Source organism: Tauraco erythrolophus, chromosome 18 (assembly GCF_009769465.1).
Source record: "Tauraco erythrolophus isolate bTauEry1 chromosome 18, bTauEry1.pri, whole genome shotgun sequence".
NCBI classification, from domain to species: domain Eukaryota; kingdom Metazoa; phylum Chordata; class Aves; order Musophagiformes; family Musophagidae; genus Tauraco; species Tauraco erythrolophus.
In genome coordinates, this window is record NC_141482.1 from 9,510,780 (window position 1) to 9,534,093 (window position 23,314).

The following is a 23,314-nucleotide window of genomic DNA, read 5'->3' on the forward strand; positions in this document are numbered from 1 at the left end:
CTGGCCCCTTTTGTTCTGTCTTCACGCAGCCTAGTGCAACGACAACTAAGCATGGACATGGTAATGATAATGAAAATTATCTACAGTTTATGAAGAGGAAAGTTGAAAGTTATAGGTGTGTAAGATCCTAATTTTCAGGCAGGCTGGGAAACTCATTAACCTCTGACAACCCAAGCACAAAGGCTTAATTCTCAATCTGCTGCAGTCAGCCGGAATCAGATCGGCTCCTGCATAATTTGCATATCCAGCTCAGCTCCTTCACCTTCCTCATCTTAAGATATACCTATTAAAGAAAGCAGTCTTCACTTAAAAGCACTTCAGGGCCTATCTGTAAGAGGTATCACTGCATTATAAAACGGTTCATGGATACACAGAGAACAAGCTCGCCTTCGGAACGGAGCAGAGTCCCCCAGATAACCCACCTCAAACTACAGAGACTTCTGATTCAGACCAAAGATTTGACTTTGAGCCTCCCATCCTCTAAATTCCCCCTCTGCCAATCATGTATTCAAAGTCCAGCAGACTGAGACTGCCTGCAGAGGCCAAGCTGCGGTGGGGAGGCAGGATATGGAACACCAGCATGCAAATCCCTGCTCCAGACTGGGCACCGCCGCTGGGATAAGTCATGCCTCTCTGCTACCAGGAGGTAAAAAAAGAACAAGAAAAAAAACATAGTTTCCCCAGCAGTGAAGAAAACCTTTAGATTTAGTGTGGAAAATGTTGTTGTTCTTTTTACTGTCTAACATCTATTCCAGCCAGAGCCTTCTCTGCTCTTATATGGAAATAGGGGCAGGGCATTTTGGATGTTTCCTCGAAATGGCATTAAGAGCTACCTCCTTTTAGTGTATCATCTCCTTTAGTTACTGCAAAACATTCTTGGGACAGGTACAGTTGCAGACTGCCAAGCATGTTCCCATGCACCTTCATGATTCGCTGACACCGACGGAACAGTGGCAGCACAGTGGGAAGGAATTAATACGCGGGCTTAAAAGGAAATACAAGGTGCCAAGAAAATTGCTCTGACTGCACAGGCTCATCTGAACCTTCACAGTTCAGAGGCCCAGAGCCTTTCATTCTTGTTGTAAAATAGCATGGCTTGCTGGTGGTGTGGGAAGAAGCTGGGAAGAAACCCCATAGCATGCTTTTTTCTCCACCACATCACCAGCTGATGCCCACATACATTAATTTTTGGCTAGATTCTTATTTTTTGCCAAAGGCATTACTCCATAAATCATATATATGCAGTCCACCTGGGCGATGCAATTTCCTAAATCCCCTGTAAATCACTGATATATCATGCATGCTGCCTCTACCTTAGTTTACCCACAGAAAATTTAGGAGGAACATGTTTTATTAACAGCACAAAGCAAACACAAAGTTTACATAAAACAGGCTGATGCTTTTTCATACTGCTAAGTCCTTTGTCTCACTGAAATCAACAGCAGTAAAAGATGGCACAGCCTGGCCCTTCATATTTGCAAAGCGCTTTTTTGATCCCTGGCATTGTTGTTATCCTTGCAGAGCACAGCATTTAGAATACGAAAATCAAGGCTAATGAAGGGTAAGTTAAACAAGTCCAGACCATTTACAAAGAAACACATGTCCCTTTGCAAAAGCCTTAGAAAATCCAATAAAATACACATACTGCTTAGTGAGGTGAGATGAAATGCCTGTATGCGTATGATATTAGAAAAGAAACAATTTCGCGCTGAAAAAACAGGTAACTAACTACAGCAGAATGCATTTGTTTGCATTTCCTCCTGTACACAAGAAAACCTGGATTTCTGCTGCCCATCTTAACCATTAGATCATGCTAAGGACACTTTGTGGGGTCAAGTATTCTTTCAGTTAGAAACCAAGTGATGTTTACTATAGCATGCCATTATGAAAACACAATACAGACAGCTCAGGAAAGGCAGTAAAGGTGATTCTAGGCAACTAAATAACTCCCAGTACCCATTCTTTATTCCTACTGTTTATTTATATTCGTCCAACACCAGTCAGGGCTTGGGACCATTTTGTACTGGCTCTGTGCAAGCAGACAAGATAAAGAATAAGAGAGAATCTACAATCTGCCACTTGTTTCCCCTTCATGGTTGCCCAAGGGCTAGCAAGATTACCTGAAAACTTTGGCAGGACAAGTTTAAAAAGTAGCAGCTCTACTGAAAAAAAAAAGAAGCATTGGGCTGTAACAGGGGGCCTTTCCCTTTGAATTGAATTTGATTCGTTTTGCTACAGTCTGAGCATATACAATAATACCTGAAAAAATATGGAAGATGCAGTGATGTATTCTTGTCTATCTGTATGTGTATAAAAATAATTTTACTTTGATATAAAAAAGTACGTACATTCTCCCCCACACTTCTAAAGGGAAGAAAAAGCAATCTTTGCCTGCAGTTCAGATCAATAAAAAAATGTTCATTTCAATTATGATTTCTACAGTAGCATTCCCTAAACATGAGATCGAACAAGCACAGAGGAACATTTAATGGTCATCCCATTTCTTTGATAACATATCCTGTTCCTGCTCATTTCCAGTGTCTGTATTCTTGTGAACCAACAACACAAATATTTGCTCCCTAGTCTAATTTTACTCACACAGTTAAGTCAAGTGATTTGGTTTTACTTACATGAACTTGAATGAGATTACTCACTTGAGTAGAGTTACTCATGAGCACAAATCTCAGGATGAGACCATGAGATACAACAGCACTACAGATTTGCCTTATCCCATTAGGGAAAGTTAGGAAAAAAAAAAAAAAAAAGCCTTACCTGATGTTTTTTCTGTGAACACCACCTTGGACTCTGCTGTGAAATTTTGTCCAGTCAGGATCATCTGTTGTCCTCCATAAACGAGGCAGCTATCAATATCTTGTCTTTCAACCATTGGAAGCTCATGAGCAGACCTTTGGGCTGTGGACAAATTGCAGACATGAATGAAACCAACTCTGTTTTACCAGGACTTTCCAAATCTTCCCAGAACTATCCACAGATCGATCTTGTCATCGTTACCATCCGTTGACTGCCAAAGCAGCTTCTCCAGGGTGCTAAATTTAGGTTTGAGAGGGAAAAATAAACTTACTCAAGGCATTTTATTTGGAAACATTCAGGAGCTGGCTGCAGCGTTTCAGCTGTGCTGGCCTTGCTCCTTGTCCTTGAGAAAGGACAGCTTGGATGAATGAGCTGGAACTTGCCCATGTCTGTTTCCAAATAAATGGCCAAATTTTCAAATGCAGGCACACTACAGCCCTGGAGCCCAAAAATTCCACCTGCAGAGAGGATTCCACTGAGTAACACTGAATTTCTTCAGAAAAAAAAATAAAAATAAACCTCTTCTACAAAAGCCCACTGCCTCCTACAGAACAGGGACTGCACTGGGCATGGAACAGTCCATTTGCCAACAAAAGCACCATCTCCATGTGCAGGCACGGAGCCTTGTGCACACAACAAGAGGGGCAATCACAAAGCCGTGTTCGTGCTGGTGAGCAGGAGGGGTCACTCCGGGACTCTGCTGCAGCCTGGGCTTTTTGCAGGGATGCTTTGCAGAGGCCTGAACATCTGAGGAGCAGGGCCCTGTGTTGCAAATTGAGTTTCATTACAAAAGGCAAGGAAAGAAAAGGTCGGGTGGAATCCAGATGGGCACGTATGTGATCAAGGATTTCTATGGTCTTTACTGTTCTTGGCCACGAACTTGAAGCGTGGCTTTGGCAAGCTATGCGCTCTTTCCCCAGCCAGAAAACCGGGATATCACCATCTCTCCACCTACTTTCCTCTCATCCCATTAAAACAGCCATTTGCACGGTCAGAATAAGCTCCGGAGACTCCTGGTCATCATCCCTGCAAGCCCATTCGAACAGTGTGCTAACAAGCGGCGGGAGCCGAAGAAAGCGAAGATGCGAGAATGGTTCCCTACAACACAGACAGCTGGAAAATATCATGAGCTTCCCTGTGACCAGACCAGGTGGGCAGCAGTTTGGGTCTGGTGAACTGCGAGTTCATGACCTGCACTCAAACTCCTCCAGATTCATCCACCCCAACAGGAAAGGCCTCCAGAGGATGCCGCTCATCTATTTAACAGCTGCCTTGGCTGGATTTTAACTTTCTCTGACAAAAAGCCTGCTCTTGAGAGACCCTGAGCACTTGTGTCTTCCCTTCACCAAACACCATTGGCCGCTGAGCCAAAACTAAGGAAATATTATCCTATATGTTGAGCGCTGGCCCTCCGCTCGCACACAGGCAAGGCTGTGCTTTCTGTGACCTGGTCCCGACACACTTTTACTGCTGTGCAACCTTCAGAAAGCTGAAAACCCAACAGCTCTTGGCTGCGGTGAGAGCTGTACAGATCCCACCACAGGAAGAAAATGCTAAAATATTTGCTGGGAAAACAGAAGCATTAAACCTTTCAGACAGGTGCCTGTAGAAGTGGGGAGACACTTTTCTAGCAAGAACAAGCTCAGCTGAAGCCTTTCTGCCAGTCATGACACAGAGCTTTTGCTCTTGTTAAAAATATAGATAATTCAATATTTATAACTTGCTTGTGCTGTTTGAGAAGCATTTTTTAAAATCTGTTTAAAACAACCTTATGACTCATTGCTCCTTTCAAATATATAACAACAGCTAGGCTAAGATACTGCCAATTAAGAATATATATTCAGATTATTCTCACAGAAACTGCTAATTTCTTTCACATGGCTGTATGATTAATTCCTTTCCCTAAATACTCAAATTTTTGATGAGTTCATAATTGGATTTATCACAAAGACAGATTTGTAACCTCAAAGTTTTAAGAGTGTATAGCAATCATCGAAAACATTTCTACACTAGTCAACAGAAAATGTATTTAAGCTTTGCCCTGGACACTGTTTATTCCTATTCAATCCCCAAATTTCACTTCCAAAGCACCCCAAATCTTCAAAATTCCAGATTAATCTATAGCACCTTCAGACTTCAGTGTGTTAATGGAGAGCTTTGTACTTGACATCCCACAGATCAGTGGTTCTCAAGGCTTTTTCAGGATGAGGAAGGATAAATTTTAGCCTGGAAATAACCGTCTGACTCATCTTAATTACATTTGGATCTCGGCAAGTTGGAAATCGCTGCTGAAGACCAAGCCTCTGTCCAACTTCCATAGAGCGCAGTGTTTGTGTACGCTGCGACCTACCAGGGAGCCGCGGAGGACAGCCGGTTCACTGGGATCGTGCATCCCGGCTCTTAGGAAATGCCAAAAACCCTTCCGCCATCCCCAGCCGAGCTGGGGCAGCCTCAGCAGCGCTGCTGGGAAGCCTGCGATGGGCAGAGGTGTTCCAGGGGAACCCCGACACAGCTCCATGCTGCCACAGCCCCGAGGCCAGCAGCAGCCAGGCTGATGCAGAGCTATGTTCAGGCATTCTGCTTTCGCCCTGACCCAGGCTTGTCACCCCTGGAGGTGTACAAAACCCATGTGTGCTTTATACATTCAGCAGAATATCGTTTGGAAGTGTTTCAGTTGAGTTTCTCAATGCAAATATCATGCTAAAGGGAAAGATGGAGGAATACAGGTACCTACTGAGTGCCGGATTTCCTCTGCCCCACTTTGACTGCACTCTTCTCCTCCCACTTAAAAAAAAAAAAAACACTTTTCTTTTTCCAAGATTTTTCTTTTTTTTTTAACCCAGGCCTGTAAGAAGGTTTCACTCCATTCCCCATTTCCAGCAATAAGGAGGCTCAAGGTTCAGCATGGAGCTGCATCAATAGGATTACTTTTTTTTCCTCTGCAAGAAATATTAATTGCCAATAAATCCCCTTCCTCTAAGGCTCATGATGGGTGGACTGCATGCAATAATTTCACACTATTCCTTCTCTTCCCCCAGGGGTTGGCACTTCATAAAGTGACCTACAGCTACTGGAGTTTATGAGCTTTGAATAAACAAAACGCTGTTGATTTAACCAGTTGGGGTGTTTACTTTCAATAGCAACAGTTACTGACATAAGGCAGCAAAGCAAATGCTATAGAAATACTCACACTTGGCCTGAAGCAGTGTGTCAACCTATTAACGGGGGACATTATTTTTCTATTTTATTTGACTGTCTGCAAATCAAGATGTCATGGATGCAGGGTGCCAAGAAACACAATGCACACAGCGACACAAGAGAGAAAGGGAGCTCCTGTCTCAGAGTGCGGCACCACCTCCGGCAAGCAGCAGCCCGGGGGTCAGCAGCCCCCACGCCGCCCGGCAGGTCCCTGCTGCCGCAGCCCACCCCAGCTCCCCCGCACCCACCGCAGGGGCACAGGGCGCTTCTCATCCCCTTCCCTATGCCAGCAGGTGGAAGAAAGGTTAAGGCAGCCTAAACCTGTGGGCTGGCAGGCTTAATGCTTCGCAGCGGATCCGCAAGCCCGGGGCTGACTGCAAGGACGCGTGCCAAGGTGGGGTGAAGATGTTTCTTGCTCCTCCATCTGCCCACAGTATCTAGAATCGTTCCTTTTTTGGCACAGAAACTATTGGCTTTCCAGGAAGAAAAAGTGGTATTTTGAAACAACCAACTGCCTGGATAAGTCTGTTGTGGCTCCAAATCGCCGCCAGGAGAGTGTTGCCCATTGCTGCTAGCAGGTTCGAAGTGACAAATGGGCTTGTGTTCCCTGCTGTGGTCTTTAGGGGATCCCAGCTCCACCTGACCGCCCCTTTCCCTCCGCGCCACCCAGCTCTCCATCAGCGCTCCTCCTGCACACATCTCCTGGGACGGCGGTTCTAGCTCTGCCTCAGCATCGTGTTTCCTTCCACCAGCTTGGAGGACTTCCAAGTGCTGCCTTGTCTTGCCCAAAAGCTGACTCGTTTTATGAGGAGTCTTAACTGAAGCTAAATGTCTCTTAAGAGCCTCCGGAGGGGAACCGTCTCGGCAATCTCTCTCCCTGCATGTGCAATAAGAACAAGGGCTGGATCGGGTAATGTAGACAAAGTAAAAACACTAACGTGATCTGCCTCTTGGGAGGAACGGGCTTGTGAACTCTGAGCAGAGCAGCACGGGTCTGACCGACACTTCCAGAGCGGAGATACTCTACAGCCTCCATGCATCAGCGCGCTATCCCAGCGCCGCCTTCTGCAGAGCAGCTGGAGGCCTCCGTGCACACCTCTGTGCAAACAGAGGCCAAAGAATAGCTGCTAGAGGGAAATCTGCTCCATGCCATCTTTCTGCCACCTGCAACACTGGATCCAGAGCTTAAGTTTACCAGTTGACTTCATAGCTGACCACAGTTCAGGAGAGATCTTATCTTATCAGGGTGATCACAAGGAGCAGGACTGAGGCTCACCTGCCCCTCAGTGAGGACAAACCTAGAGCTATCTCTAATTACCTCTAACAGCCATCACGAGCCAAATAAACCAAAAAAGGCGGCTACTTAAAAGAGATGGGGTCACAACTTGCACTCCCAGTACAGCAGTCTCCCCAGGCCAAATGTCCAGGTCCCTCTTTGGACTCCCTCTCTCCTCCCCCTGCCCAGGGCAGCCCCAGCTCATCCCAGCTTGCTGGAAGCCCTCAATCCATGACTCACCACTCCTGACATGTCTTTCCAAATCCTCAAAGGCTCTCGGCTCCAGCCATTGATTTCTGTTGGATTTGAGAAGAGCAGATAGAGCTGAGTGTCTGACGCTAAAAAAAACGAACCCCGAACCCTAGGAGCAATAGCAGAGGTGTAATTTGTTGTGGGACTAATTCTTCCACCTCAGTGCAAACCTTAATGAACCAAAGTCAGTATCTCATTCCTCCTGTCACACTGTGTCTATTTACTACGAGCTTCCCACCTGAGGTAGAACTGATAGGAGCAGAGCTCCTGTGCCCAGTGCTTATCCAACACATTCGTGTCCTAAGAGACTCTGATCCCGACCACCACACGCTGAAGCACCTTGAGCTTCATGGTGGGAGGAGAGGCAAAGGCTGGGGAGCTGCAGTGTGGGAGCCAGGGGAAGACCAAGGGCAGGAGGCAGCTCCAGCAGGCAGGTGGACATCAGGAAGGCAGCCTAGACAGCAGGAATCTTCTAATCGGAGAGATGGGATGAATTACCTCCTGGTAGGAGGAGCAAATTTCCAACCCTCGTAATTAGATGGGAAACCTTAAAAATGTGATCTAAACGCTTTGAAAAGAAGAACCCAGTATGAATCCTTGCAGGGGGGTTGGACTAGATGACCTTTGAAGGTCCCTTCCAGCCCTAACCATTCTATGATTCTATGATTCTATGAATTACAACGGTTTCTAATTTGTTGCCAGTAAGACTTAATCAGCAGTTTGCGCAGAGCCATCCAAGAAAAAAAGCATCAAAACCAGAGGGCTTTTCTCCACCTCCTTCTCTGCACATAATTTATTTCATGATGTCCTTGCGAAGGAGGAGTGACAAGCACTGATGGCAGCAGTGTCAGATCAGTATGACACTTTCTATGAACTGCAGCCAGCTCACCAAACCGGCGTGTGATTAACGACAGGAAAACCATGGCCTCGGTTCACTTCTCTGTCGATCATCTCTGCGGGTATGGACAGCATTTCCCTTTAATGCCTTGCGGAGGAGAGATCTGCTGAGCTGAAATTATGCTCAAAATTCCACGTTCTGCGTAACACGCTGGGCTGCTTGCTCTTACCAACAGCGGTATTGCAAAGACAAAAAGTAAACGGGAGTTTATTCCCAGAGCAAGGCTTGCAGCCTGCAGAGAGGGCGGGCATTTTCTTCTGTCTGACTCAGAGTTTCCAGACTGAAATCTTTTGGTTGCTCATAGAAAGTGGCAAATGTTGTCAGAATTCACTTTTAAACTCTGTGCTTTAGGAGAAAGAAGAATTTTACATTAGAAAAAGCACCAGTTCTTGTGTCAGCTGCCTGACTGTCTTGAAGTTGAAATGAAAGGGGGAAAAAAAAAATCCTTTGATTCAACTGGAAATCATGCTACTCTCGTAATAATCATGGTTACAGTTAAACTTGCAAATGGGTATCTATCTCCCTGGTGCAAAGAGACCATTGGTTTCTGCTTTTTTATCTCAATAAACTAGGACTCCTTCTTGCCTGCCATTGTATTCCAACCAGCACAGCTCCCAGCCAAGGAACAGCACTTGCTGGTTTGCCAAGACAACATTCTTTGACATGACTAGCTCTTTCCCCTGTAGTTATTAATGTGTCACATATCCTAGGCTCAGATTGTCTAATATTATGGGAAAATCTACTAGAAGGAGAGAAAAATAAAGGAAACTTCCAGGGAAATTGATTAAAGGGAAATAAGATATTTGACAAAATTTAGTGGAACAAAATATGGTCAATAATAGAAACTATTTAAATTCCTCAGATGGACACGCAGTTCTTTAGTAATAAGTTTTGTTTGTTTTGTTTTTACCACCTCGGAATATCTATTATAAGAACAAGATTTTAGACTCCTCCTCTCATGCCAAGTGCAATCGTTTACATTTTAAGGGATTCATGAGCACAGCTTAGTATCGGCACACATGGATTATACAGAACAAGAACCGTGACACACTTTGGGAAGCTTTAACCAGGATCCCTTAGAATAAAAACTGTGACGCAGCGTGGATGATATTCCCAAGCCTTACACTCACATCTCACAGACACTTGCATAAAGTAGGTTTTGGTTGCTGACAGCACGGAGTAAAACAAGCTGCCTGCTCTGAACTCCCTTCAATACTGCTCCTACTCTGCTCCGCGGATGCTTCAGCGAGGAGTAGAAACACAACTCCAGCAATCAATCACTCCCTGAGAAATGAGTTTCGGCTCATTGTGAAAGGTAAATCAAAGCGAATGAATAGAACCAATGTTACAGAAATTGCCTGAACAGTTTGAAAATAATTATCAGGTCTGCAAATACCAAAGCCCTCCACGGGTGATTGGGCAAGTGGGGTGTTGTCGTGGCTGTGTTGGAAGGGACCCGTTCCCCCACTAACCCAGCACACCGACAATGCCAGCACCTTCCACGACAGCAGCTCGGTGACAGCCCTGCCTGGCCCAGTCAGAGCTCACCCCACGAGCTGCTTTGTGCCTGTGCCTAAAGCACGGACCTGCACATGCTGGGATGTGTCTCCAGGATGCTCCGCTTGGCGTGGAGCGACACCCCGGAGAAGGGATTTTTCTCACCCTTCCAGCACCACACCTACAAGACAGGGGCTTTTTATCCCTAAGTAAGTGATGCCCTGTTGCTACAATTATCAGAGGGCTTTCAAATGCCTTCGCCTCCTCAGTGGCCTCAGAAGGAATCAACAGGCAACAGGAGAACAAAAAGCTGTAAGCTCCTGGATGCGCAGGCTCGTCTGGATATGAGGTCCGTTTTAAGGCATAACTGATCATTTAACAACGTATCGCCTCCTTGGTCGTCCCACACAGCTGCCTGGGGAGGAACTTGCTCCGGATGATGCTTTGAACCTGTGAAATCCCGTCCTAAAACCTGTCAAGTGCTGAATGTGACATAGATGAGGTGGAACCGAATCGCCCCGTGAAAAGCAGATACTTCACAGTTCTTGCTTCATTGCAGCTAATGATCTGCTGACACCGGTGGGAGTTTTCAGCGGGATCGGCTTCTGCTGAGGAGAGCACTCAGATATTCTGTTGGTAGCAACAGTGCTCTCGGGGGAACCCCACTGGTAGGGAAACAGCCAGTTATCTTAAAGCTGCTACTTACTGAGGCTTTCCCGGCGGGATATTATTCATGGCTACCAGACAGGAGAGATCTTATGGGAGAGTCCCAGCATCACACAGAGGCAGGAGGTGAGACACAAGGATAGGATGTCACAGAGCCGCAGTGTGCTGCTTCTCTTCGCCTGAGCTTACCCGGGACCGAGCTCTGCAACGCGCGCAGGTTGTCTGGGAGAAACTGAGATTATCATCGCCAGCATGATTTAGCTGCGTTACTAACGCCGGCTGCACTCACTAATGTTTTTAACCATCTTCCCAGAACTGGGCTAAGATCAGGAAGTGCTACTGAAATGCAAAAATGTTGCTGAACATGCAACATACGTTCTAAATGGAAGAGGCTTATTACTCCAGGTCAATTTATACTCTGCTTCCATGAGTTTAGAAAAGCATAGTCCTTAACATATCTCTCCAAATTGCCATTATATTCAGTATTTCAAGAATAAAACTTTTTTTTTTTTTATTCTTGGGGAACAAATACATTTTTTCCTGTAGGGGCTGTCTGCTCATGTCTGCTATGCAGCCAACATTTTCATACTTTAATTATAAAAACAAGCCACTTCTACTGGTACCTCCACTCTTAGGTTTTTTTATGCCCCTAAGACTCATCAATGCAAACACATCTCAGGATAAATGCCTAGACATCTTAAACAAGCCACTGCAAAGAGCAGTCATTTCCCAGGCAAATTAGGTGTGTGCATACAATTTGGAAAAATGTGATCTTATTCCGTAAACCGTGACCAGATTTCTGCTTGAATGCTCTTTGGTGATGGGCACAAATGCAATGTGCAATTGTGGAAGGGTCTTAGAACTGCCTGGCTAACTCATATTTGCTTTTCATGTAGGAGAATTTGCATAAGTGGGGTGTGATCTGCAGGGCAACCTGCACGACCCAGGGACCATCCACCCTCTGCTCTGGGCTTGTGCCGTTTTTCTGTACAGTGGAACTGTTACACCTGGAGCTTCCCCACCCAAGTAGCTCCCATTGCTGGCAGGAATGGGCTGTTTCCACTCGGAAAAGATACTGAGGGAGAAGCCAGGTGATCCTTTGCTGCAATTCCCTTCCTATCCACAGAAGCTGCAGTTTGCTGAACGTTTCCTTTACCAAATGGGCCTTTGTTTCAGCAGGGACAAGTTTGGGGTGGAGGCCACTATTGTTTCAGCCATCTGGTCCCATAAAGGATCGTAACCGTTTCCTACGGAGAAAGGTGATGGCTACTCCCACTACTCTCCCTTCCCCATCACAGTGCCTGGACACTTCATTCAGCTGCTAAAATGCTCTGATAGTCGGCATCTTCTCATAAACATTGCCAAGAGATCATACATATCCATCATCCTCTCCTTAGCCTTGCCTTGTTTCATCATTTCTACTGTTTTATTCAAAGCTGCCATCAATAATTCACTAGTCACCATTTCTCTTGAGTTCCCATCCAAAATTGGCTCCCCTCTTATTCTAAACAGTCGTTATTTAAGTAAAGCCTGCATCTCAATAAATAAAACTCACACATGAGAAACTCTTCAATGACTTTCTTTACACGACTTATGGCAAGACAGGTTCTGCTAAAGGGGTGAGTCATTCAGCAATGGGAGAGGAAAACTGTTCATTCTGTATTTGTGAAATCCCCAAACCACTGAAGAGGCACCATTTACCAACAAAAGGCATCACAGGATGCACATGAACCAGCAAAGTGGGTGGAGCCCTTCCAGAAATGACTGCAACACGGGGGGCCTCTCTTTCTCAAGATCCAGTACGTTAAAATGAGTGGGAGGCGCAGGTTTCTCAGCTTACACGCTTGTGGGATTTGCCCCCCAGAAATCAAAACTGCAAGTTTTCTTCTGTCCCTCAGGGGAATACCAGAACAACCTGGGCTTTCCCTGCTTCAGCTGCAGCCTCCTGAGCTGCACACCCCTGAGCACTGACATCTAGAAAAAACAATAACCAGCATGTGCCCGTTCAGATCTGCCACAGTTCAGATCACAGAACTGTGGTCACTCCTCTGGCAGGCAGGACTGGCCATAGTGCCAGGATCCAGCCCAGGTCTGAATTCAAAACCTCCCACCACCTGCCAGCTTGTGGATAACAAGTCCTGGTTGTGCCTCCACTCAAAATAAAACCCCTCCCAGGAAGGCAGGCAGCTTGCACACTCATGCACAAACAGAGAGAACGTATATACACCCCTATACGTGCACTCACACTGGCTCCCAGAAAAGACCTGCTAGCCCGACGGATCCAGCAGCAACACGCCAATAAATAAAATCTGCAAAAACCCCAAAGCCCCTCGCTGTCCTCACGAGCTCTAAGCACCATGAAGAGCTACCTGTTGCCACAGCCTGTTTCAGGGGAGGGAGCGCACAGAGCCACAGGTCACAAGCGGTGGCACAGACCCAGCCAGTGTAGGAGCCGAGCACCTTGTGTGTGCCCATTTGAGCACGTCGGGCTTTTTCCCCTCAGTGCTCGCCTGGAGCAGAGGGACCAGCCCAACGTTGTTGCAAGAGACAGAGAAGGAGCAAATCTCAGGGGGTACTTACAGCATTCGATGGGGTTCGACGCTGCTTGCAGAGAAACGATCCTGCCGTTGGACTCGGGGATGTGCACGCGGAAGACGAGCCGGACGCGGGTGTTCTTCCTGCCGATGTCCGTCTCTCCCTTGCGCAGCTCGATGTCTGCGTTCCTCAGCTTCAAAATCCCCGCGCAGTCAATGCTGCCAAACACACACGCCACTTAGCTTAACGTTTCTGCTCTCAAACAGCTTGGAAATAGGTGACAGACAAGTGGATTAAGCTGGTTTTCTTCCATCTCCGGGTTAAAAGCAGCTCCAAACATTTGTTCTCTTTAGGATCTAGCTATTGCCTTTTCAGCAGGTCCAGGGGAAGAAATCCCAGGCACGCAGTGAGCGAGGGATGCTGCTGGACCCCTCCCCAGAAATTCTCAGCCTGGTGGCTGAGCGTGTCCCAGCTGAGGGCCAGGGCCAGCCCAAGGGCGAGGGGTGGCTTTTACTCTGGAGACAGCAGAAGCCACCCTCCAAACATTATAACCCTGAGTCTTATTTCCACTGGGGCAGGCAATAAGCTGCGGCGGTGCCGGAGCCCTGCACGAGCTATAGAGCATTACAGCCTCCACCGTCAGCTTTCCAGCAGCTCAGTGCTCAGAGACTGCACAGCAGCGATTGCCTGCACGTGGGCAAATTAGTTCAGCTCCACGGGGAATCGCAGCAGTTGAACCAGCTAATTGCAGGCACCATCCAGGCACGTTTGCCCCACAATCTCTAACACAAGCATTGATTTCCACTCCAAAGCAGGAACCAACCTGCTCTCCCCTCCTTTCAGACAAGGTAGGTATTACTGCTGGAACTGGGCTCTCCAGCCCTGGCCCAGGTCACCATGGCATCCTCCAAAGCCCTGGGATGTTGTTCCCAGCCAAGGCAGTAGCCTGGCAGCGCAGAAAACGGTGTTCTGCTCCCTTTCACCATGTCCCTGCACAAAGGGAGGATGGTGGGAGAAGGATGGGGCTGAGCAGCAATGAAAGGTTTAGGATCGCTTAAACTAGCGTTGTAACTTAATATTGGTGTAAGTGCAGGTTAGCTTCTTAAGAGTCCAGTATAACCTAGCAAACACGCCCATCTACATTAAGAGAACATGCCAATTACAATTTCCAGTAATATTAATATTACAGCTTATTATTGATATTACAGATCAGCAACAATCCTCAGGGCTGCACTGTTATTAGACAGGCACTGCCAACCCATTTTGGTATCAGTTTTAAAGACATACAATTTTTCTTCTTATGATATGAATTAAAATCACATTTTGGGAGGCATAAACCCCAAGCTGTTTCCTACACCCACACCGTTCCTTGCCATCGCATGTGTGCAGGGGTTTATTACTCCGGGGTTACTCATTAGGAACAGACGATCGTGTTCCATTCAGCGCTTGGCTGCTTAAGTTTGAGATAGGGACGTTTATTTATTTCCTTGGGTGCAGAGGGAAGGAGAGTCTTGAAGGAAAGGGAGGAATGAAGTCTATTTTCTGAAAAAAGATATATAAAGAACATGGGTTTTGCGATGAAGTAGGGGGGCTTAAAAACATGACTGCTCTGCCAATTTTGTCAGTATCCTCTGAAGGACAGAGATACAGCTCTTCCCTCTGCAGACCAATCACTCTCATGCTGCCTGGCACACGTTCAAGCCTGAAGTTTCAGACTGGTGCCCACTTCATCCCTCTGCTTCCATAAAACTAGCAGGAGTAATACAGAAAAGATGTGCCTGTACTTGCTTTTCTGCCAACCTATCACAAGAGAGTGCGATTTCACGGCCAGAGCACTTGGCTGAGTTCAGGAGAGATGTTTTCTCTTCCATTACATGTTGTAAAATGAACTGTACACCCTTCCCCTGCTGTCTGCTGCTCCTTGCTTCTCATTGCATCACTGCAGCGTAAGGACTTGAGATTTGACTTTCATTTTCCTTAGTGCCCTACAAAACCATTCTGACTTTGGAGATGACAGATGATTACAATATAGTCACTGCAGCAATCGGGGTAAAGAGCAAAACTGCCTGCCCGGACAGCTGACAAATGATAACTCCTTAAGCAGCTTTAACCCAGGTGCTTGTAACTGTCTGCTCATACTTTTGTAAAAAGGGTCTTACACTCATATATCACCCCGATGCTTTGGAAAGGGGAGCCTCTCCAGAGCAGTCATCCTTACTCATTGTTATTCATTTAAGTGACTCCTTTCCAGAGGAGAAGGAACTTCACGTGTCAATTTAATCCTCCTCAACTTTGCTAATAAAAAGAAATATGCTTACGTTGCTTTCATGTTGTTTTTGGGTTCCAATGGGATCTCTAAAACTTTGGTGTTGCCAATGATTTTTTCATAGCTGGTGGTGGTGACAGTTTTCCCCGTAATGCGATGGACTTGATAGAAAGCGTGGGGTTTAAGTATCCGTTCGTCTGCTGTCCCAATGAAGATCTGAAGACCCAAAGGTTTGTTCTCCATGTAACCATGAAGCTGGCAAGACATTAAAAATCCATTATCACACAAAGAGCTTGCAATGCCTTCATGTCAGGAAACCAAACAGATCTACAGACATATGGACAGATATGGAGATATATAGAGACATGAAGATATGTGTAATGCAGAGTCTTTCCTACTGTCAGAGACAGACATCCTCTTAAGAGTATTTGCAGAAGTCCATGATACATAAGGAAGGCAGATAATGGAAAACATGTAATTAATGGTTGTAATACTGAATACATCAAGAAGGAAAAAAGAATATATCAAGAAGGAAAAATTCCAGACAAGCTCTCCATTACTAGAAATTTTTTGGTTGTCTCCAAACCAGATTGATAAATCTCCTCAAAAGGTACCTTTCTGAGTACATTTTTTTTAATTTGCAGTGACTGATTCCTAAATGAGGTTCAAAAGATTTTTCTCTGTGAGGTGGATAAAGTTGCAAAGCGGAGCTGACTCTCCGCACCTGCAGCCTGGGGCAGCACGTCCTGCGTCCCATCAGCAGGAACCACAGTAGGGGCAGCAGAAAGTCTCCTGCTTGCATTCCTGCAAATATACGTGGTGCTCCCGCACGCACCTTCTCCAGACCTTATCAAAGCTAATGAAAAATCTCCAGGGGACTTTGAATCAGGCCCTATGTGACATCCAACTTGCAAAGGCCAGTTTCTGTCCACCTTAACATTTGGTAAAATGACTCTGCGTCAGCTCTGCTTGCGATTCCCACTTCGACTGCAGTAAAAATATAGGGTTTTTTCCCCCCTAAACAGGAAGTATCTATCGAATGCGTCGATGATTTTGAGAACTGAAATGTTAAATGATGTATAAACATTTCAGAAATTAATGATCCCTGCCCCATCCCTTTCTCTGGCCTTGGCATGCGCAGTCTTGCCCAGCTCATATCCATTTCAAACCCAGCTGGAAGGACTGTCCTTCTAGCCCCTGACTTCGCTCAAGCCATCCTGAAGTCTCTCCAGTTTCCCCTCTGTCCCTCACACCAGACACAAGCTGCTGCCTTCATCTTCAAAGCTCTGCTCTTCTCTTTGCCCTCTCACCTCTCATTTTCTACTCAGTTATCAGCATCTACTCCCAAACTTCCCAAATCCAGCCCCAAACACCAGCATCAGCTTCTTAAACACTCACAGCATTGCATTTTCTGCCCATCAGCCTCTTCCCCCAGGGAGGATGTTCTCTTTTAACATCTACATCTCCACCCTACAAATCCCCCTGTCTGCAGAATTCTTCAATAGTCTTAAAAGGAAATATGTTCTTGCTCTCCTGAAATCACTTCTGTGCGTCAGGGTTGATTCACTGCTCTTTGAAAACTCAACCTTCTCCCAGTTGTTAGTTCACCTTCAGCCATTCCTCTTGCACTGCATTAAAATACCATCTGTACAGGCAGAGACGGCATTTTTAGTCTGACTGTACAGTACCTGGCACTAGGGGGTCTTGGTTGACCTTAGAGACTGGGGCCTCTAGGGTTCAAGGACATAAATAGACTTTTCTGTACTAAATAACATTTTTATAAACAGCATTTGCTGCAAGGGAGGCAAGAAAGCCAGAATGCCTCCATAGGCCAGGAGACGAGGAAATTTCTCCTTCTTTATTAACATTCAAAATTACAAATCAAACCATTCTAAATTTCTCACATAACCAAAAATGAAAACCAGACATTTATCTACCGCATAGCCAGTGATCTAGCTGAAAGGAAACTTTATGGTCTGAGACATGCTAAATTTGTTTTCAATTATTCTGTCCACATACAAAACCTTGATGAAGCCATACAAAACGAGTAGTACTGGAAGATCAGAGAAAAGGAAGATTAAGCTAATGGTATTCATGGCCAAACCTTTTTTTTTTTTCTTTTTTCTTTTCACCAGTCAGCGGGAGGTATCTTTGCATAGAAGGATTAATTCCTCCCTGGAAGGGGACCACATGCAGCATCAATGCAATCCTGGCAACCTTCCTCCAGTATGGCAAATGTAAAGCGACACTCACTCTTCTGAGCTATCATTACTCATCTAGCACATATTTGCAAGGCGTACAAAGACAGGGTCTATGCCCCAGAGACCTCACAACCCAAGGGCCCGAATTTGCAGCCTCCACTTGCATGAATAGCTCCATTGAAGTCAACAGGCCTTAAGTAGCAGTTGTGAAAGACAGAATTACAGAACCCAGCCCAGCCACGGCTCGAACACCTACCATACCTCACTCGCACAAGCGCTTCGGAAGATTGCGAAGGGGCAAAATAGGGTACGAGGCTTTGTGCAAACACGCCAGTTTGCTCTGGGAGCGAGGTGGAGGAGCAGAGCTGGACTCCAAGCACAAGGGTTGGTATGGGAGAAGCAGCGTTGCCAAGAATGCAATAAATACGATGGCAGCCGCAGGGAGATATAGAAATGTATAGAGTGTATAGAAGATTAAAGGCGACAGAGGTCAAAATGATAGATCTACTGGGAACAGGCATGAATGTAGGAATCATCCCCTGTTTATCCACAGAGGCCCATTAAGCCCAAGTCCTCTGGGAGCCATACTGAAACTCATCCTAAGCATGGTACTTTCAAAAACCAAGATTTCCTGGCCTTCAATGAAAAGCCATTGTATGACCAAAAGCCATCTTGTCTTTACAGGGGGAGAGGGAGGAGAGAAGTTTTCAAGTACTGAGCGTGCTTATTGTCATGCCTGACAGAGTAATTCTTTGTGGATCCAACTAAGATGCCAAGAGGATCCTTTGGACTGGAACAGTTACTACAGTGTAAGCAAAGCAGCTTTCGCTCTACCCTCTGTCCTGGCAGAACAAAACCCCAGAGTTATAGGTGGGAGACTGGAATGGAGGAAAACAGATAATAAATTACAAAAGAAAATTTGCCTCCAGCGAGCCCAGTCAGTAGCAGCTGTAACAGAACTGGCTACGTGCACAGTTTTTAATACTGGCCACCTTTAAAAGTAATTTTAAGTGGTGTTTGCTCATGTATGGAATGAGTTCCCAAGGCAAAATTATTCATGGTCCTCTAACAATATGTATGTTTGTGGGTGTGTGTCTGTATAAATTTATATGTACTTAAAGAAAAAGGAATTGATTGCCTGTTCATATGGCAATATTTGTATCATCTGCTGGACACGGCGGTATAAAACACATAGTAAAAGGCTGCCTGGTCCTCCACAGGACCAGATTTTAAATCAACTGTTTGATCAGTGAAAGAAAGTATCATAATTATTTGGCAGTTCACGGCATTATGGCAATGCTTTGGGATGACATCACTATAAAATCCAAATAGTATTATAAAATGCAAATACAAAGATAAAAATATATGTAAAAGAGTCAAGTACCCCCATTTAAAAGAGTGTGTGCTTATCTTGAGTTAATTGGTTACGTTTTAAAGGATAATACAGGTGATCATTTACCATAAGCATTTCCATCTACCTTTCACTTGCTAAGAACACATCAGGATGACTTAGGAACAAAAATTGAAGACAGAAAGTCAACAGAAACGCTTCAGGAGCTTTGTAAAATCAGAGTTTCACACCCAGCGCTGCCACCAATTTACTACATAGCTTCGGTCATGTCATGTAACCTCTCTGTTGATCTGTAACAGGGAACAGTGATGCTAACCCTACTTTGCAGGGACAGAAATGAGTTAATATTTTGTGCTGCATTTTTATATAGAAAAATTCATTGTGAGCTAGGATAAAAGAACACATTAAAGCTATGTTTCAGATATATGTCTCTCCTCAAAATTGAACTATGAGAGACTGTTGCACACCTCCACTATGCTAGACAGCTGCTTTAGTATTTAACCATAATGCTGATCTGATCTTTGGCGGAGCAAATAAGGAGTAAAAGTGGCCCTTGAACTCTATAGAGAAACGAAGACTTAAAACATCTTTTTAAATAATAACTTTGCAATTCCTTTTTTTTCCTCCCTTAGCAACAACCAAGCAGCACAAAAGTCTCACTTTCTCAGTCCTGCTCTTCTGCTCATCTAACGGAGGGCAGACGGCCGCTCGCCTGGCAGCTGCCCTCGGGGAGGGCACAATGCCCCGCCACCAGAGTTCCAGCACCGACAAGAACAGAGGACCAGCCCCGCGCCAAGGTGCTCCCTTACTCTTTTTCACTCTTTTTTTCCACGAAGAAGCCAAAATCATCTGGATTTCAGTTTCGAAAGAGTGAGAGTTGAGAAAGATTTATGAATGCAGAACCCTGGAGGAAATATTTTTGTGTATAAGGTGACCTATTCACAATAAAACTCCCCCAAACTGTATACAGATCGAGCTGGAAAAAACCCAACTCCTTTGAGTCACATTTGCCACAAGGGGAAAGAGAAGCCAGACATGATGTGTACCTTTCCATACTCTATTTTGGGATTTTAAGATCCTATTTCTTTCAGTTTTTTCTTAAATTTTGCTTTTGCATAACTCTTATAATATTAACATAGCCAGACATGGGCTGGTCTGTGACCTGAGGAAATGCAAAGTACTTTGGCAGATAAACAAATAACATCATTCAGACAACAAGGAGACTTTTCTTGTTTGGTTTGCTGCTATGATTGAGTTTCTAAACAAAATGGAAATGCGTGGCACGATTAAAATCGTCGGCTCACCTCTGCATAAATAAAATTCATTCATTCTGCACTCCATCCACAGATCAATACCAGTCAAATCTGGGAGAAAGGAGTACTTAAGCGCCATTTTCAGGAAAACACATGCAATTCTGGATACAAAAAATGAGCAGATGTGCCTTTAGCTGCTGTGTATCAGCAGTCCAGTTACCCACCCGAACACAATTCCTGTAACAGTACCAGCAATCGCAGCCATTGAAACCACACATCAGGCATAGGAAACAACTTTTTTTGTTCTGCACTATTTCGAAACTCAAGCCTTCTTGCAAACTGAGACCCCAGCTCCCAATACACGAGCACTTAAAGCCAGAGTTCAAAATTCACATCTAAATCAGTTCCTACCCAGTGTTCAGATGAACCAAACCCTGCATCCGCACAGCTGGCATTGCCTCTGGCTGTGGGGATTTAAAAGCACAGGTTCACCTTTGCTGTGCTGCATGAATAGCAAATCTCTTTGCAGTGAAGCCTGCAACACTACTTAGTTATGCTGCCTGGTAACCGAGCCATAAATTGACAGAAGAGTCAGAAAGAAAGGTGAATCCATTAAAGATTCTGTAGGTGGTCACCTATAGATACAACTTCAGCACATGCGGGGGGAATTTAGTAAAACTTTCAGAATTCAGATCTTTGAATCTTGGACACATTTACTTGAGCTTAAATATTATTATCTTTTATACAGAATTACATTACATTATTAACAAGAGGAAGGAGGATTCACAAGAGATAAGTAGGACAGCTTTTTTATTGTTAAATGGGGAAGGCAGGGCAGAAAGGTGCAGTGATTTGCCAGGTCCTGCAGGTGACGAGCAGCCAAAGTGGAGCGAGAAACCCGAGGTCCCCGTCCCCCCGTGCTCTGCCTTGCTGCAGGCGTTGCCGACCTCATTCTGCAAATGGCACAAACCTGCGGTAACACCGCTCACCGGCCGCGGCACCTCGGTTACCGCGAGTATTGCAGACTTCTGCCTTTGTCTTTTTAATTGTCAGGTTTCAGAGCCAAATTTTCTTGGGGATTTCTAGTTTGGACGTTGCACATCTGAAAGTCTGCAGACAAACAGGGCTTTGGAAGACAAAACCACCTGTGAATCTTCCGGGCACCTTTGAAGAGCCCCAGCGAGAACGATGCCCTGTGCGATACAGAAACTGATTGCCTTAAAGCGTAGAAGGAAGTAATTTGTTTCCCATTCATCCCAACAGAGCTTTGGTTGTCAGGAATTTAGGTCTTTCTCCCCTGGGAGGTATAAAGCTGCATCTTTAAAGCTGATTGCACGAATCTTCCTGTCTAGACAACGCAAGCTACTGCCAGAACGAAAGTATAAAATTGGGGAATGAATTCACTAGTCTTGGTGATTTTATTTGCTTGAAAGTAATCAGCTCTCTTGCTTGTTTCAGCTCACTGTAACATGAGGCTTAGTCCATTAACACTGCATATTACTTGCTATCTCCTCGTGGAAGTCACTCCAGCTTCCCCCTGAACGGGGTGTGCATGTGTGTGGTCAGCTTTGAGAGCAGCGCCGGGGTGATTCAGACAGACCATCCCCGGCCGGTACTGAAAAGTGGGAAAACAGAGCTCGACAGGCAACGTTTAATTAGAAGCAAATACAAAGCCACGTGAGAAATCGCTTCCTCCTACTGCTTCCCTTTTCCTGCTGTACACAAGCAGATAAGAAAGCCCTGGAAGGCTGGCCCAGAGCAGCATGCAGCTGTGGCACCGGCTGCCTGAGGACGGAGGAGCCCCAGCTCGCCCAACGCCCACCTTCCTCTAGATACAGCGAGAGGTTGCAGAGTCAAACCCGTGTCTCATGCTTTTGGCATCACAAACTATTTCCCTGGTGAGACTTCACCAGTCCCGGGGTGGCTTTCCATGCCAGCAAATGTTTTTGGACACTCTGCAGAAGATGAGAGGAAGATGTGCTTGTCGGAATACCCCCGGCTTGGCACATAGTTTCTGTCCTGCCTATTCAGCTCCTTTCATGGCAGAAGGAACTTTGCATCTTGGATTTGATCACTAATTCCCATCATTAATACCCTTTGACTGCAACAATTTCAAGGATTTTGGGGGGGGGAGCATCTTTACTCAACAATACTCCTACCAAGACGGAAAATCTCCCTGTATCTTCTCAGAGACAGTGCCATATCAATAGCCATCAGGAATTAAGACAAAGACCTCATCCACTTACTGTATCATGTAGCAGCTTGCCTGCCTGCTCCAGTTAGAGCTGACATGGAGCAATAAAGTTGAATCTTGTCACATGTTTTTGTTCAATTTAATGTACTTGGGACATAGCAAAAGAACGCAAACCAGAAGGAAATCTCTGCCTCAGTTCTTTTTGCTCCTTACTAAAGCAATCTAAAAAAGCCTCCGAAGATAATCTTTGAACATCTGATTCTGCTAAATGATGAGGTTTTATTATACTCAATTTTAAGTGTTTCTTATTTTGGTGACAATTTTGTCAAAATTCCAAGGACTGAATCTCATTTGCTCTGCTGCTCTTTACAGTAAATGACAACCAGACTCCCAGTGTCCAACTGGGATTTCTGCTTTCACAAGGGGTTAAAATACAGATCTGGGACAGAGGCAGCAGCTCTCGGAAGAAAGCAGTTGGGGGGTTTTGTTCCTGACACCGACCTTACATTGCAATGTAAGCAAGTTGTTTCCTCTCTGCGCCTCAGTTTCCCTACCCCTATGAAGAGCTGATCCTGTTTTAAAGGCACTGTGACTATCTCAACTGAAAGTTTAACAGAAGAGGCACTATGCATCTGACTACTGCACGTGTACAGGTGTGGGGATTTGGAGATCAGATTTTCACAGCTGGGCAAAAATGAGAATTTCTTCCTACTAAGTAAACCAACTGTGTAATTAAAAAGCTTCCACACACATTCATGACAAAAGATTTAAACTTCCCCCAGCACAACAAAACTCTCTCTGCCACAAGTAAATCCGAGGGTGAAAATTTGCTGATTTTGACAGAATCGCACTGGGAGGGGCTTCTCGGCGCAGGGCTCTGCCACCAGTTGGTGAAGCCGCTCCCTTGCCGGCTGTC

At 45.4% G+C, this 23,314-nt stretch overlaps 1 protein-coding gene across 1 annotated transcript in view; it reads right to left on the reverse strand.

Moving 5' to 3' along the window:
* The window catches only part of NFATC2 (nuclear factor of activated T cells 2), an 80,339-nt gene that overhangs the window by 36,717 nt on the left and 20,308 nt on the right, over positions 1-23,314 (reverse strand). The window contains exons 4-6 of the mRNA XM_086623158.1: positions 15,452-15,654; positions 13,179-13,351; positions 2,773-2,913 (exon numbers count right to left, since the gene is read on the reverse strand). Of these exons, the coding sequence (XP_086479284.1) occupies positions 2,773-2,913; positions 13,179-13,351; positions 15,452-15,654 (517 nt within the window). The remainder of the gene's footprint in view (positions 1-2,772; positions 2,914-13,178; positions 13,352-15,451; positions 15,655-23,314) is intronic.